This window comes from Leuresthes tenuis, unplaced genomic scaffold (genome assembly GCF_036924035.1).
Source record: "Leuresthes tenuis unplaced genomic scaffold, fLeuTen1.0.hap1 SCAF_22, whole genome shotgun sequence".
Classification (NCBI taxonomy): domain Eukaryota; kingdom Metazoa; phylum Chordata; class Actinopteri; order Atheriniformes; family Atherinopsidae; genus Leuresthes; species Leuresthes tenuis.
This window is the reverse complement of record NW_027325376.1, coordinates 8,614,270-8,631,394: the sequence shown is the minus strand read 5'-3', so window position 1 is coordinate 8,631,394 and position 17,125 is coordinate 8,614,270. Positions and strand designations below refer to the sequence as shown.

Sequence of the window (17,125 nt, the reverse complement as noted above, 5' to 3'; positions counted from 1 at the left end):
CTGCCGGATTAATTAACATATATCATTCAATCAAATTACATTTTTCTAACCATTCAGTCCATCAGTCAGATATATTTTAGCTTTATATTTCAGCGACTCAATGAGTTAACGGAAAATTAACAAGTGTCCCTCCAGTTAGAGGCACAAATGATCTCTGTTCGCTTTCATATTTTCAGGGCTGACAACTCGATAAACACCCAGACATCGACAAAACAAACCTCTTGTGCTTAATGGCCCGTAAGAGCTCAGATAACAATTTCGATATTTGGAGTTTAGCCATTTAAAAGTAAAGGTTTTTTCGTAGTTTAGGACATTTTCTCATTTTTATTTCCACCTTTAAGACTTTCAAAATGACAGAACAGAAGGACATGGGGCTACATTTTGGGCATACTTGCATAGGCAGTATTCAGTAACACTCCCTTGGGAAAGTATCATAGCTGGCCAAACCTGAATTTAAGAGCCAGCTAAGAGCCTTTCAGCTAAGAGCCTTTCAGTTCCTGTTTAGAGGAATTTTTGCCCACTTTTTCCAACAAAAGGGCTGTAGTTGTGTCAGATCTGTGGGCTGTCTGGTATGCACTGCCCTTTAGAGGCTATCAACAGAATTTTAATGATATTTAGGTAAGGAGACATCACGCGTGTTTACATGACACACACGTAAAATAAATATGTAAATACATAAAGTATTGTGTCCGTCCCATAAAAACCAGTCTGAGCGCATGTAAACATGTGAGTCTGACCAAAATTGTACAAAATCAAACTTCACAAGCAAAATTCCCACCGCAGCTGCTCTCGCTCATTTGTTTTTCTTTTGTTAGATTGCTACATGTGTCAGAAACTGTGATTGAAAATCAGCCCATTAAGTAGTCTCATAGAAATAAAAGACTGTAGTGTCATTGCCACTCGAGTAACTTACTTTGCCATCTCTGCAGTGTATTCAGCTATGCTTGCACTGATTTTACCGTTTGATTATAAACATCATCACGCTCCATGACTCTGTCACTGTTAGAAAACAGAGCAGCATGTCGGCATATCAATATAAACCTTCATTTTTTTCTCCCAGGGGAAATCTTCAGTTCTGCTTTACACCCAGGAGTGCACACATTATGTGTAAATCAAAGTCAAAGAAAGTTAATCAGGAGAGACTCTGCTAAACAGTGTGAGGAGGAAGAACAGATAATGCAGCCAAGACTGCATGTGATGGATAGCTGATGCAATAGCTATGAAAGAAAGAAAAATAGAGAGACAGATTACCTGGCATGTGTGAACTGGCATGCATGTGAAAGCGGTGGTGCGTTTCTCTACAACAGGCGAGGGAGCTGGGCTATATATTGACTCTGGCTGAGAAAGCCGAGTGGAGGAACAGAAATGCAGGTATGATGCAACTCAGAATTTGGATAAAAGGTACTTTGAAACACTTGCAAACATCTTAAAAGAGGACATACAATGCTTATGGAGGTTCTGTCTTTTCTTTACGGTGTTGAAGAGACTAAAATACTTCCCCAAGATACCATGTATACAATTATTAACTTGTAAATAGGATATAGAAGTAGTTTGACTGCAGCTTTCTTTAAAAATTAGATGAGAAATTACCATTCCCTTCTATATGTATGAAATATAAAGCAAAAACGCAAATCATTAACTTGGTAGGTTTCGCACAAAGGCTGGAAACTGGAAGATACTTCCCCTTCTGATGCAACAGTCAGCCATGTTAATTAGTACATTTTTGAGGCCACAGTTAGAAGATTCAGTATTCTTTTACACCAAACTGACATTAAGAGCCAGTGCCAATGAGAAGCCCTTCTGGGTCTCCTCAAGTCGTCAGTGTCAATTAGAAATACTGACAAAAGAGAAGAGTGTGTGAGTGTGGCATCAGGGCACACACACACACACACACACCAAACTGGTTCTCAACGACCACCGGCCCCCGCATAATCAAGTTGCTGGTCGCAAGCTCCTCCTATCAGAGTCTCTAACATGTGCGCTCGAATGTTCGGAAAAACACGATTTATTCTCACTCCGATCGCATCACTGGATAAGATGATGTTATATATAAACTATACCCAGGCAAAAATGTGTCATTTTCCCTCCATTTTGTCATTTCTCTCCAAAGTCATGTGGCCACCACGGAAGCTGCCCGTCAGACTAGATGTTTCTCCCCTGTTTCCAGTCTTTGTGCTTATGCAAACTAACCCTCTAACCATCATCGAATCAAACCGAAATATGAGAGTGGTATTCATCTTCTCCCCAAACTTTGATCAAAGAACGTTAATAAGCATGTTTGGGGTTACAAATGAAGTCGATCTGTTACACGGACAGTGTGAAACTAGCATTCACTTTTAGCATTCACCCAGCTAAGGTATACTCAGTTGTGACAGATTTGTGCAGCCTATTCTCACTGTTCATTACCGGCCTAAGTGCATCAAAACAGTATTGCCCTCTTTGTGTCCTTCTCTTACGTGTGTGACATTAGATTATGAGTTGCTACGTGCTTAATGAGAAACAAGGCAGCATGTGGGAATATCTCACAGATAACAATACAAGAAAAGTGATTCTGGAAGAGATCTGACACTGAAGCCCGGCCGGTAGCAGCTGCAGCTGGAAACTACTTAGCCATGCTTTAAAGGCCTGAGGGCACTTTCAAACAACAAATGATGTTGTTGATATGGTGATTTTCAGTGAGTGTCTCTCTTAAAGGTTAAAACCTGCTAAGACGGTTAATATGCCAAGCAGGGTTTGTTGTTGCTCTCATAAAAACTTTGAAAATTACTTTTAACCTTCAAACAACCAAAATACTACCGGGGTTGTGTTTATAATGCATATTTTATCTTTGAAAGTGCCCTAAATGGCCTGTGCAGACACAATAAATTTTTTCATGAGATGAAAAAGGAGCTACAGCGCGAGGAAATGGTGACCTTTATATTACGAGGTAGTTAATAGCAGTTGGTTTGGCACAATTATACAGACTTACCCTGGGTCTGTGAAGAATACTCTGAACCAAGAAGGAAACGGGGTTTCCTGCCCTGCGTATGGCTTCCACTGCCTCCTCGTGACTGGCATCTCTTAAATCTACTCCATCCACCTGAACATGGGACGTGCGCAAAAAATTGAAATGACAAAACAGCTTAAACTTCATTCTGTCATCTGAGATGTTCCTTTACCTCTACAATTCTGTCCCCAGTCTTCAGGGTCATATTCTGTCCAGCAGGACTGTCCTCCAGGATGTGCTTGATAAAAATGCCTCTCATCACTTCTCCATTGCTCAGCCGGCTGCCCATCCCTCTGCCTCCAACAATACTGATCCCCAGGGACTTGCCTGGCTCTCTGAAAAGTTCCACTCTGTGGAAGGCATCGATATTGCCTTGCTCAATTTTCTCAATTTTCATTTCAAAGCTGTGGCATTTGTGCTGATTAGATATCTTTTGAAAATCATATTGGAGGCTTGGATGTATACTCACTTCCTTGGCTGATTCCAGCTGCTATATGAGGCACTCTCTTCTCCCTCTCCATCTTCACGCTCAGGAAGGTTAGGGATATCTCTAAAAATACCGTTGCAGAGGGAAAAAAAGTGGTTTCAAGCTCAAGGAAACAAAAGGTTACGTGATTTTCAGGGGCGTTATTGATGCTCATGTGTTCAAAACCTTTTATTCTCAGGAAGTAGGGAAAAACAAGCGAATACTGCACTGTCAAAGTTGACAAAGACAGAAAAAATGATCATTTTCTTGTCAGCGCGGTGGCGGAAAAACTGCAGTGACAAATGTGAAAGATGTGCAAGGTCATTAAACATCTGTGACACCAAAAGTAGCACCTTTAAACAGGCTTTTTAAGTGGGTATAACTGCTTTAAAAAAAAAATCCTTTCCTACTGACAGTGGTAGCCTGCTAACTCTCAGAGAGCAACAACTACCTCCCAGGGCACAAGCCTGTGAACGACCATCACATAAGGGGAATGTATTACACTGCATCCTACAGGCTGTGGTGGACCCCGGTTTCTGAGCAGCTTGACTGGAACAATTAAGCTGCCATATGCCTTGCAGCTCAGTAAAATTGTTCAACCTTGTCCGTGTTTTGTCCACAATCTGCTGCTATCAGTTTTAAAGCTTCCATGTGAAACATAAAGTTCGATAAATCGGTTTGGACCGGTTGAAAAGTCTTTATATGAACATGGAAGTGGGCCTGTATCGTGGAAGTAAAACACACAGATACTAATTCAATGCAATTCCACACTAACGAAAAGCCAATTATCAGACTTGTATTGCATTTCTGATAGATCGCCCACAAATATCATGTTACTGAAACTTTTAACGGCTCTCTGTAGTTTTTATGACCACTGGTGACACCACAGGGCAAAGATCATATGGCTGTCAGTTTTTGGTGGTGACGCACAAAGAGAAAAGAAACTAACTAAACTAAACAGGCCTGGAAACACTGCACATATTAAAAAAAGGGAGACTTTTTCATGTGTTCTGGTGGGAAAAACTGGAATGTAAACATGTTTTTTTGTTATAAGTAATCTCAACAAGGCTTCTTTGCGTCTGACTTTAATAATATTTATGAATGGCATAAAGACTTACTTTGGAGCTGGAAGTGAGAGTGGAGCTGCTTCTGAGAAGACGTCATCTTTATCTTGCTCTAAGCCGACCTTGTACTCCTCCAGATATTCAGCTGGGACATACGTAATGCTGAACCCACACAACCAAACACATGCGCATCAATTAATCCACATTTCTTACATTTCAGTCCGGCACACCTTTCACCTATCTAGTCACACCTTTACCCACCTGGCTGGCAATTTAAACCCCTTTCTTATTATAAACTAATAGTAATTTACCAAAAAATAGAGGAGAGCAATGCAGCTGCCCCTTTTCATTAAACAATCAGGCCTCTTTTAAATATGCTTTCTTATAATCTAAAGATCTAAAGCTTGTTATTCTCAGCTCCATCAAATTGAAAGCACCTCAATGCCAAGACCAAACTCACTTCACCACTTAGTAAACGCATCCTTCTTACAACAGGCCCATGGTGAGATGTCTGTGAATTATGGGACACTGACATCTTGCTGTTCAGAACGGGTATTTGTGTTAACAAATGTCTGAGCAAATCAAGTTTTCAGTCACCTATTTTGTGACAAATGTAACAAATGTGAAGAATCCATTGCATCTGCTATTAATTGAGACGGCAGACCAATGACTCGTTTTCAGAGATGAGCCAAGAGATAGCTGACAAACTGACATCCGCTTGCATTTCAAAACAATTCAGAGTGAAGCTGATTCTCAAGGACACATTAACACATCTGAGTGAAGCTGATAGATCTTCAATAGATGGGTTGACTTTGTTTTTTTTTAAAAAGGATGGCATGCAAACAGAGGAGGAGGAATCTCAGGGAAATAATGAAATGGATGAGTCGGTTCGTTAAAAACATCACGGCTGAGAGTGAGTGAATGGCAAAGCTTGAATACCAAAAAAAAAAAAAAAAAATAGAAGAAAAAAAATAGTCAGAAAAGGTTTTAATTATGTTAGTCACAGAAATGAAAGAAATAGGTAATGCGGCAAGTTTAGATGAGTAAAAGAGTGATACAGCCAGACAAGATTTATCCAGACAGGCGTGTTAAAATTGATCTTTAAGCCTTTTTTCCCACAAGAAAGATTTCTTTCATTCCGTGGTTAATAACTGAGTGGAACGTACATATTTCAAATGTTAATCTGCATCACTGGCGTTTAAACAGCTACTAAAAAGCTAAAGCTTTAAAGTATTACATTTTGGAGTTGTCCTTGTTTTGACATTTAACTGATCTAACCTAAATCTTCTGGATAAACCTCTTAATAAGACTGCAATGAAGCCTGGCAGCAAATGGAGAGCGAATGAAGAAGAGACCTGAGGTGGCGGCTTCTTTCTGAAATACCACGGAAGTTAGTCATACTCACACATAAAACGGGCACAGATCGTCCTCAGGTGCACAAGCAGATCTAGAATGTGAAGAGTTGGCTTTTATGCACTGAAGCTAACAAACGGCCAAGTTTAGTTCAGCAAGCAGAATTTGTAAAATAACACATCCGCTTTACCTGCAATTCATTCAAGTGACTAATGGTAGGAATAACATAGTCCAGACACAAAAGATTATTTTGGCTTGTTTTGTCTGTATTATTGCTTAATAACATATCAAAAAAGTCCTCGAGGCTTAGTTGAGTTGCAGCCCTACACAGGCCTCTTTTCATAGTTCACTGAGAGAAGCCATTTATCAAAGGGACGTAATTCATGTATCGATAGTTATAATCAATGGCTACAGCAATATTCCAATATGAACAAGATTTTTTTTTTAAAAAGTAAGACGCTGCCATGTAAATGACTTTGTCCCGTGGGAGTTTTAATGGCATCTTGCGACCCTCGCAGATGCTTTACAAAGCTCAGGCCAGGTCTACTTATCATGAGCAACTTTCAGGTTGCTTGTTTACTGTCACAGGGTCTGGCAACACCCGCTCTGGTTGGGTTCACTGCAAAGAAAACATCAAATACAAGGCTGTGGGAAAGAACACACACACTTTTGGGGCATGAGAGAAACCCAAGTAGGCTAACACTTAATGTGGGCATGAGTCATTCATCATACTATGCTCTGTAACATGTAGGACAGGAATATGAATGGGATATGCTGTCTAAGCCATGTAAACGATATAATCAGAGTTCAAATTAAGGCCAGTGGGCAAAATATTGCTGTGCATGTACACATGGACGATGTGTTGTGATGGCTTTGTCAATGAACAAATGAACTTGATACTGCACACCTCTGCAGAACTTCGTTAACTTCGCCCACTGCTATGCAATTATGGTTTCTCACCCTAGGTCTGGTCCGATGAGAGAATGTCTTCTGAGCATAGCACGAGCCTGGGCGTTGGTCAGGTTGGTGGTGGGCTCCCCGTTAATAGCCAGGATGAGATCGCCAACCCCAAGACGGCCATCACGACTAATGGACCCCCCGTGGATTATACTGCGGATCAGCATCCCCAGGCCATCTTTCACGGCACTGACTGTCATCCCTTTAAGGTGATCAGAAAACATTGTTACAGCTATTTTGGAAGTTTTACCTGAAAGACTCAAATGCTGCGTTGCTCTACTGGTTTCAAACTTTGTTTGTGCTCCCACAAAGAACTTCAGAAACAGTCAAAGTGCTGGACTCATAAATCTGCTTATCGTACAGTTGGAAGGATGTAATTAATGGGCACACACAGTGCATTTAAAATGCATGTCTTAACTTCTGTTTGGTACAACAATTCAGTTGGAAACACTTTATGCAAAATGTTTCAACCATAACATACAGGCCTTCAAGGAGTGCCAAGAAATTGGTATTGTAAATGAGTGTTTGTTTTCCATGAGACACCGAAGATTTTAAAGACTCTTTTCAAGGTGCCTATTTGTTTTAGAGGTTCGTACTTTGTGTTCTCTGTAGCAGCAGCAGCCCCTTGGGTAGGTTTTGAAATGCAAATTCATCTGAAAAGCAATGAAATGATCCTTTCTTCTGATCATTTCGTCTATAAACTGGGAATTATAAAACAGGAAAGAAAAGTAAAAGGCCAAATACGCCTTTCGGTCCAAAGCCTCATTAACACTTCTGCCAAGGATGAGAGAAAAATGAATATAAAGAACAAATAAAAGAATGTGAAGAAGTAAACACAAACCGAGGCTGGAGTTGCCCTTAACAACTGTGATAGTCCTTTCAAAATTGCTCCCTGAGGTAAGTACTGCTTTGTCGTCTTCTGCAGTTTCTTTCACACCAGCATCTTCGTCCTTGAAGATATTTCAACAAAATTCACGTCAGTAAATGAAAATGCTTGTGCAGCTTTCAAACACAGCTAGATCTCTTGAGAGGTAGGAGCAGCAATGTATATGAACTTTAAACTAAATAAAATACAAAATAAAAGGTTGATTACTGTGGCTTTTCTGGCATAGCAAGGACTAGTAGTCACTACTCATCTTTTTTTTTTTTTTGTAGTGACGTAAGATGGTAAAAAACAAGTTTTTGCTTTATCATTTGGCTTCCAAATTTACCTTAAAAATCTCTATATTCCCAACGTCTCCAAAAGGGATCGCAGGCTCCTTCAGATAGAGAAGCGGCTCCACAGGTGAATCTTGGATGGTGGATCCTATTTCAGCAAACGCGCTGAAGGAGTCTGAGCTCTCCACTGGTTCTGCTTTGCTTCCACTCGGGTGCGGTGCCAAGAATTGATCGGAACCGCTTAGAACGGCATTAATAGCCGGGATGTGACCTGTCAAACTCGCAGGAGTGTAAGAGGCTGACTTTTCTGGAGAGAATGCTTGAGTGCTGTCTGCAAAGCCTGATGATGTTGCAAAGCTGGGATGTTCATCCAACACGTTCAGACGAGCTGTCAGCTAAAGTGAAACAAAGCACAGCAGCTGAATGAACATCCACTCAGGGAGAATTCATCTCACTCAGGCACCATCCTGTTGTTCTTCTAAGGAGTCACAGAAAAGCCATCAGCAGCCAGCATACTTACATACATATACATATATGAATGTATATATAGAAGAAACCTGTGTTTCAATTACATCAAACAGGAAATTTATTCTGAGGAGGGTAGCACTGAAAATTTCAGATAATCTCGGCTGTTAGAAGAATTTAACCTGCGATCCAAACAGAAACTGACATGGTTGCCTCTTTTTAGAGCTTCTCATCACGAGGAGTCTGATCTGTTTGAGCTCAAACATTGAAATCTGTTGTGTGAAATTCACAAAATGCCACGTCATCTTGGCTCACGGCTGTCTCTCTGGGCTACCCTTTTGTACATTAAATGACTCAGGAAGGCCCAGCTAATAAGGTCAGCTGAGACGTTTGGGAAAACTGGAAGTTTGCCTGCCCCTTGCCCTGGCGTGTTTATCTTGCTTATAATTTAACAACCACTTGGGGAGTTGTTGCTTGCGGGGCACCCAGGGCAACGAAATCAGTCGCAGCTACAGACCTCATAAAACAACAGTGTCGGCAGTGTAGTTCCTGTTTTAACAAAGAAGAAAAACAATAATGTCTTGTGACTTTTTGGCTGTAAATAGCGAAAAAAGGGCATAATAACAACATGCTGTATTGCTTACTGTGACAAAGGGTATGAGCTGTTGCAGTAACACTGCATGAGGAAATGAGGAGCTGTGCCTGTCGTCCTTCTGGTTACATACTTTTTGCGATATAAAAAAATGTTTGCTTACCTTAGGTGTGGATGAGTGCAGATAATCCAGGTCAGCACTGCAGCTGCTGCCATGGAGAGCAATCATGGATGCCTGGAAAGTGTCATCCTCTATTGCAGAATAACTACGGTCGAGAAACTTTTCATCAGACAGGTCTCCTTCGCTGGTGTCAATCTGTAATAATGAATGAAAATATAACTAACTGGGACTGCAGGACGGCCTTTATTACTGAGCAATCTGGTGAAGTATCCAGTGATCCTAAAATCACTAAATCTAGACTTTTCTAAGTACAAAACACTACAAAAAAAACTTTAACACAACCCTTAATTGCCACTAACTTTTCAAACAGACCTCTTTTCATTATTAATTGACAGAAGCAAAAATCACATGTAAAGAATGATTTGTTTCCCTTTTCAGGCGTTCTGATTGTTCAGTTTTCCCAAAAGCTAACTAACCAATGCAGGCTCTGCTCGGTAAAGGATGCCCTCAGTCAGTCCTCCTTCCTCTCCTTCTTCAACCAAAATATTGTTGAAGTCAAATGAATGGATGGTGGATGATGAAGTTATTTCCTGCTCACCATATGGGTGTGAAGAGTGGGAATATCCACATATTCCCTAGGAAAGTGGAGAAATTTATTCAGTGTCTCCAGCTTTACGTCATTGTTAGACTTTAGATGTTTCTTTTACCAAATCTTATATTAATGAATTAGTATGGAATGAAGATGGAAAGAGGTGTTAGGATTTTTTTGCAATGATGATGTTAGGAATTACGGAGAGTGTTAAAAACTACAAAGTTGGATAAAATCTTGTCCAAACTGGCAAATTGCTGAAAAAATGACACACTGAGAGTTTCTTTGATTAATTCTCAACAGAAAAGCTCTTAAACATTTGACAGGTATTCTTTAGCAGGGGCTGTTAATACTGATTTGGTGTAACATGCAGCCCAGGCAGACATATGAAAAGCAAAAAGGCATAGTGGGAGGATTACACACGTCAGACTCAATTTTGAAAGGCAATCCAACAAAATACCCCTCAGAAATACATTCCACGTCCTGCAGGAGAGCTTCCTGCAGCTCTGTAATCCAGCTAACCCAGGCAGCCCAGAGGTCTCTCTGAGTAATCCAATGGCAGATTCAATACAAGAAAAATGCAGCTCTACAGCAGACAGAATGCACGCTGTTTTTGCAGAGAGAAACATCTCATTGAAAGGGCACAGGTGCTTGGAGTAATGAACACGCCTCTTGACAGACCTACTATTTTGACAGGTGTCCCGATGGGTTTATATGTACAATAGGGAGGGTGCTCCTGGAAAATAGATACCATAATAATAGGAAACAAAGGGCTTGTGGCATTTTAGGCTGACCACCTCCTTTGTGTGGAATGCTACACCGTGCAGCCTACCTCCACACCTTTTTCCTGCATAAATAATTCAAGCTCTTGTAAGCCGAGCCATCATGACAGTATACGTATCAAGAAAACCCAGCACAGCAGAAGTGATAAATCCTTGACTGCAACACATCTATTACAGGGAAGTCACGTTTTAAACCCTTAATTCCAACAAATATGTGCACACTTTTCAGACAGGTTTAAAGTAAAAAAGAAGAACACAAGTACTGATGCTTACAGGAAGCGGTTTGGCCACACCAATCTGGACCTTGCCGAGCGTAGCCCCCTTAAGGGCCTGGACAGCATCCTCCAGGCTGGCGTTCTCCAGGTTTTTGGTGTTAACATACATGAGTCGGTCTCCTGGTAACAGTCTGCCATCCCTCTCTGCGACACCGCTGGGAACCAGAGAACGAATCACAATCACCGTCTTGGCAGGGTCCAGTGGGTCCTTTGGGGGAACCAGAAAAGTCATCAGGTGATTCCATGTGACAAAGACAGACGCAATATCTTTGCAAAAAAAAAAAGTGCATATACCTTTGTATAAAGCAGGCCAAAAATAATCTCCATCTATAGTAATAACAATCTTTTTTTTATTAAAAAAAAACTGTATTAGAAGAGAAGATTTCCCACCTGATAATCCAAAATACTAAATCCCAATCCATCTTCTCCCTTTTCAAGCTCGATATTCTGGATCTCCAGTTCCCACATAGCCAAAGGAGATCCTATCGCCTCTTCTGTCACGTTATCCGGTGTTGTTGCTGCCGCGCTCACCTCTGGGTCTTCAGTAACCAGTGCACTGCTGAGGTCTATTTGATTCTGCAGAGAGAGGAAATGCCCAAAATCACAATGTAACACCATGCCGTCTTTACTTTCCCTCCCAACCCATAGGCTCCTACCCTCTTGTTGTGTTTCCAGCTCAGGTTTCTGGCAGTAGATAAAAGGGGAAATATCTTTGGGATGCTCGGGCCTCAGAACATTATCACAGATAAAGCTACACAGATGAAAACCCTTTCCCCGAAGGGAAGCTGTATTTGATGTCTCATATCTCCATCAAGTGATATTTGCAACTGCTGAGGTATTGCTAAAACTGATCTAAATAAACTTTCAGTCTCCCCTGCTTATCACTAAGTCTTAATCCATCATGGCTGCGAATGAAGAAAGCCACTAAAGCTATTGACAGCAATGCAGAGCTAATAACGGCAGATGGGCTACAGCAGAGAAGAAGTGTCACTCTCCAATCATATTGCCTCGCTTTCCCTGTACGGGCAGGGAACGTGTCTCATGATACATGCATGGATATCAAACAGAGGTAGGGATGTGCGTATAGGCTTCGAGTGCAGCAGTGTTGCGTGAGTAATGAGGTGCTCGTTTTAAATCTTGAGAACGCAAAATTACTATTACTTTTATGTAGTTTTTATGCATTAACATGACAGCAAATGCAATAATTTGTATGAGATAACAATGGAAACATAAGCACACGTGGCAAATTTGCTATAGTCAAGCAATGAAAATACAGTACCTTCACTTTTGATGCTGTGGACAAAGCGTCCGATTCTGGCTGGACAGGATCAATGTCAGTGGGCAGATCAGGTGCAGGCCTGCAGCATGTCATGTGCACACAGAGTGGAAGCTCCTTCAAGATTCTCACAACTTCTTTGTGGGTCTCACCAATCAGGGAAATACCATTGACCTAAGAGAGAATAGGTTGGTATAAGTTTTATTTCAAAAGTACAATACAGGTTCAGCACGTGGTCCAGGGCCCTCACAGTTTTCCTCCTCTGTGTTGTCACTTAATCTTTCCACAGAAAAAACAGTTAACATGTCAAGATATCACCTTTAGAAGACATCGCAGGATATGTAATGTTTCAAGTAGCTTAGAGGGATTTTTTTTATATGTACACTTCTGCCTGCATGGGGACACAAATCCCATTTTCAGCACAGGTTGCTGTGGTGACAGCTGCCCGTCCAGCAGAAAAAGAGCAACATGAGCATATTTAGGAGTCACGCCAGTCTGCCGGTGGGAGCAAGCCATTTCAAAAACATTCCTTTTTCTGTCAAGATTGGGATAAAATAAGAAAGCTTTTTTTTCTTCTAATACTGAAAAACATAAAGTACTTTACTTTCCAAGCCACATTCATAGATTTACACACTTTACAAATGGTGCTTTTGGACCACAGAAACTATTTCATCTGTTGAGAGCAACTACCCTCTCTTTTGTGTCCACGCTGAAATGACTTTTATATTAGTTTGTAGAGTCTCAGGGTCTATTTTCTGCCTTGAGGTAGTAACTCTTCCAGCATGAAGGGAACGCAAACTGACCAACAATGTAGCCGAGGGCCAGTGACACGATATGAGAATAAGGGGAATTACAACTTGAGTTTGAGTTGTGTCGCAGATGCTGCGTCACTTCAGTGTTCCTATTGCCAGTGCAAATTCAACAAAACAAAAGGTCTTTGAGTACTCAGGTTCCTCAGTCTTTATTGGCTCTTAGTGAACCTGTCTGGTCTGAAAGCATCCATCGAGTAATCTTGCTGTTTCACATATATTTACACCAGGGACACATTTGGGGCAGTTCTAGGGTTCAGTATACAAAACAACAACAAAAATGCAACACTTGGACAACTCAAGTGACACTTTACCTCGAGCAGCTCATCTCCGCTGAACAGCTTGCCACAGCGCCCGACGGGCCCCTCGGGAAGGACAGAGCGGATGTAGTGATGGCCACTGTTGGCTTCTAGACTGATGCCCAGGCCACTGTTCTCTGTAAACTTCTCCACCTGAGCCACCTGTGATGACAGCAAGGAAAGAACAGGCTATTCATTCATATTCTAATAGCTATCTTTCTGTCTTTTCTTTTTTTTAAACTGCTGTTAATATGCTAATGAAAATGCGCATTTAGTCTGATGATTGATATCATTCTTCATTTTAAAATACCAGCTTAGCAGGAACTCGCTGGTTTTAAGTGCAACTTAGAAAATATGAAAAGCACACTTACCACGACCTCATTGCTTGGACCAAGAATCTCTTGCCATTTCGTCATCAGTTCTTCTTCATCAAAAGGGGTTGACTTTAATGCTTGACAGAAATTGGGAGTATTAGTATTAATATGAGAAAACAGCATCAAACGAAGGCACCATGTATCTAAAATTCCATCCAAATGCAAAGTCCATACAACATCTGTGTTACAGACCAACATCAGATAAACTTTCTTCACCATTTTAAATACTACATTTTCTCTTAGAAACTGACAGCAGCGTCCATCTCAGAATTTCCTCACATTGCGTATTGATAGCCGGCGTGGTCCTGTCAACAATCTCCCTCATCTGTCAAATGTGTGCCTACACAGACCATAAGGTAGAGAAGAATCCCAGCCTCCTACCATGTTTGTCTGCTGTTAGCTGATCCGTTGCTGGGCTGACATCAGATCCGTCACTCGTTGTGTGGAGCTGCGTCTCATCTGCGGAGACTGTCAACACACAGCCGGCAGCGAGAAAGGAGGAAGCAGGTACAGGCCAAACAATCCCAAGAAATACAGGAAAAAACATTTATCAGCTGTTCTTCTCCTTCAGTCATCAGTTACTTCATCATGTTCCCTTTATTAACATGACCTTATTATCTTCTATTTCTATAGAAAGATTATAAATCCCCTTGCTGATGCTATCCTTTGAACTTAAAATATAAGCTTAATGATCCTACTGTACTTTTTTTAACAGCTTCATGCTACTGTTTGTCTTCAGGTTCCCCGAGGGCACAGAATTGTTCATCCGTTTAATTACTATTCATGCACTTGTGAAAGACGTGGTGCGTCTCAGCATCTTTTAAGTACCAACATAAAACCAGTGCTTGGCGGTTTGGGATGAAGGAAGAAATCCAGAAGTGGAAAACTGACACAACAACAGTTTGAGCAGGCAGTTGAATTTCTTTCCATCGTCCCACTCATTTAATGATTATTGCACATCTAAATTAGAGCCTGGCATTGCCAGGTGAATGCACGTATGCGAAGTGAGTTGGGAATTTCTCCATTCATTTCTAATTCCCAAGGCAATTATACGCTAATTTCCTGTAAAACAGACTAGTTACTCAAAAGTAGGTTAGTATGTTTTTTTTTCTTTCAAACCTGTGTAATTTTTTTTCTGTTTGACAGCAGCCAAGAAAACTAAGCCTTTGTCTGTTATCTGTTGACTGCAAGTTTTTCTTCAGGTTTTTGAGCTACGATTTCTTGCTGCCAAATTTAATCTCTTCCAGTCTCCATCTATCACTGCTGACAACTCATGCAAGTTGCTTTTCCTGCTTCTTTAGTAGCCTGGAGGTCTTGTCAGTACAGCGGGAGACAAGATTCTTTCTGTTTACTTTCTGTCTATCTTGCTTAATGCTAATATTCTAAAAAAAATGCATGGAGCTGTTCAAACAAACATGATGTACATTCATGCAGACACGTTTAAATCCACTGCTGTCTTAGCAGTGTGGATTTCCTGTGTTGTGCATCATATGCAGATGTTTTAGTAAGTAAGATCAAATGAGTCAACTTTAACTGAGTTCACAGTCTAAAAAGCATAATAATAAGCTTGGGATTTTTTTCTCAGAAAGGTGATTTTTTTCCATCCTTTCAGCCAGTGTGAAGGGTAATTTGTGATGTACTTGCTATTCACCCAGGACACGTTTAATATGAGATCTTAACAGGCCCTGAACACGTATATGCCCTTTCACATCCAGAAACTGGTACACAGCAGGTTTAACTTTATTTCCACCTGTTCGAAAATCGTTTTCCTCTTGTACTTTATGACTTTTTGAGTGTTGCAGCCTTACTTGGGGAATATTGGTAGAATATGTGAGATGAAAATCTTTCAGGAGATTAAGTTGTCTCATGTAGAAATAGACATATATTGCACTTGACTCTTTGGCCATAAAGAACAGGCAGCACGAGCGCAGACTGATAAATGTAATGCCGCGAGTGAGAACTAACATCGTGAGTAAGCAGTTCTGCACAGAAATGTTTGCATGAGTGGAAAAGACGCCTTCAGTGTGTGCACAGATATGTTCCAGTGAGCACGCCGCTGTGATAAGCGCTCGCTCGACTTCTCCTACACGCTCTAAGTTGCTCGACCTGTTGACTTTTGAGGCTCTGGAGTTGGGCCAGTGTCGGATCCCTCCTCTCTCCTTCCATTCTCGTTGCCACTGTTAACATCAGACATAAGCTACTCTCACTTCAGTTAGCTAACATCATTTTAGTAGCCACTATAGCCAATATCAGTTGGAGTAATAATTCACATTTAAGTGAAATGAATGTGAATGGTGTTTGTGTGCAAAGTAGGCTTTTTCTTTGATTGTAAGAGTTGTTAAGGTTGACAACACTTAGTTAGGCAGCCTCATTATACACCTGATATCAATAATGCTGAACTGCCTCACCAAGAAAACACGTCAACTTGTATTTTGTGAGGTTGTTCTTGGCTAATTCAGTCAGCATTACATGTACTTTATCAGAGTGAATCTGAGACATGGCATAAGATCAGCAGCATAAAAATAGATGTGTGAGTACAGATTTAGCTAATTTTACTTTAATTTACTTAATATTTTACTGTAAGACCACTCAAACGCTACATGCTACAGTCACCCATTCACATAAACATTTACACATTGCTTTCTCTGAGACTGAAGACATGAGAAACCTGAAACATGAAACCTGCTGTCGAAGAGGTTATGCTCTTAATTTCATGAGAATAGGGCTTTTTAAATGCCAACATTTTACTTATGCTTTTCGAGTAGAGTGAGCACAGGGAACACATTAATATTCAAACTTGTTTGACCTCATGCCTTTAGACTAAGCTGAGGAACTTACATGCATTCAACATGCAATGCAAAAGTAGAGTTTGGTCCTGGGATATTAAATTATATCTATATGCTATATTTCCATCATAGAAATGAGTAAAATAATTCTTCACAGCGTCATGAAAACTCCCATTTATCACATCAAATCACATCTGTTTTGACAGGATGATGAACTGAAATAAATGTGAATTTATTATTGATTAATTTATCATTTTTTCCAATCAATAATATATCCTTCATACCTTGAACAGGCTCCTCCGATTTCTTCCTCTCCAGCTCCAGTTCCCTCAAGACAGTGGCGGTGGTGGGGATGGTGATGGAGGGGGACAGGACGGTGACACTAGGGGCCACAGCAGGGGGGATCTCGTCGGGCCTGAAGCCCCGTCGGATCAGCTTAAGGTGGACTGTATGGCCGGTTCGTCTGAGCACTTCCACCGCCTGTTGATTGGTGCATCCCTGAATGTTTACACCATCGACCTGCAGAGGGCGATCATTTGTGAGCCCGTGGATTAAATGGTGCAGAAGAGGTTGTTTGGACAGTTTAAGTTTGCTTATATAAGTATATTCCCCATTTAAACACCAGTGGGTAGACAACAAACTCAATGCTTCACCTAAAGGAGCCTGCAATTATTTGATCCACTTGTTCATTCATTCAGGTTGTTTAGCAGGTAAGCTGAAATACTTAATACGTAATTAAGTAAGTATTCATAGACCAGAGCACCAGAACAAAG

The 17,125-nt window shown here is 40.9% G+C and overlaps 1 protein-coding gene across 9 annotated transcripts in view; it reads right to left on the bottom strand.

Moving 5' to 3' along the window:
* Nucleotides 1-17,125, bottom strand: part of LOC140281573 (multiple PDZ domain protein) — a 42,130-nt gene that overhangs the window by 12,967 nt on the left and 12,038 nt on the right. For 5 of the 9 annotated variants that reach the window (XM_072376010.1, XM_072376011.1, XM_072376012.1 and 2 more), the window contains exons 11-28: nt 16,637-16,871; nt 13,948-14,034; nt 13,564-13,643; nt 13,208-13,354; nt 12,088-12,258; nt 11,199-11,384; nt 10,807-11,016; nt 9,639-9,797; nt 9,205-9,357; nt 8,038-8,379; nt 7,668-7,776; nt 6,830-7,028; nt 5,922-5,963; nt 4,571-4,678; nt 3,456-3,536; nt 3,159-3,336; nt 2,969-3,079; nt 1,252-1,338 (exon numbers count right to left, since the gene is read on the bottom strand). In XM_072376010.1, the coding sequence (XP_072232111.1) occupies nt 1,252-1,338; nt 2,969-3,079; nt 3,159-3,336; nt 3,456-3,536; nt 4,571-4,678; nt 5,922-5,963; nt 6,830-7,028; nt 7,668-7,776; nt 8,038-8,379; nt 9,205-9,357; nt 9,639-9,797; nt 10,807-11,016; nt 11,199-11,384; nt 12,088-12,258; nt 13,208-13,354; nt 13,564-13,643; nt 13,948-14,034; nt 16,637-16,871 (2,685 nt within the window). The remainder of the gene's footprint in view (nt 1-1,251; nt 1,339-2,968; nt 3,080-3,158; nt 3,337-3,455; nt 3,537-4,570; nt 4,679-5,921; nt 5,964-6,829; nt 7,029-7,667; nt 7,777-8,037; nt 8,380-9,204; nt 9,358-9,638; nt 9,798-10,806; nt 11,017-11,198; nt 11,385-12,087; nt 12,259-13,207; nt 13,355-13,563; nt 13,644-13,947; nt 14,035-16,636; nt 16,872-17,125) is intronic. The other 4 variants (XM_072376014.1, XM_072376016.1, XM_072376017.1 and 1 more) reach the window with 2 other exon arrangements.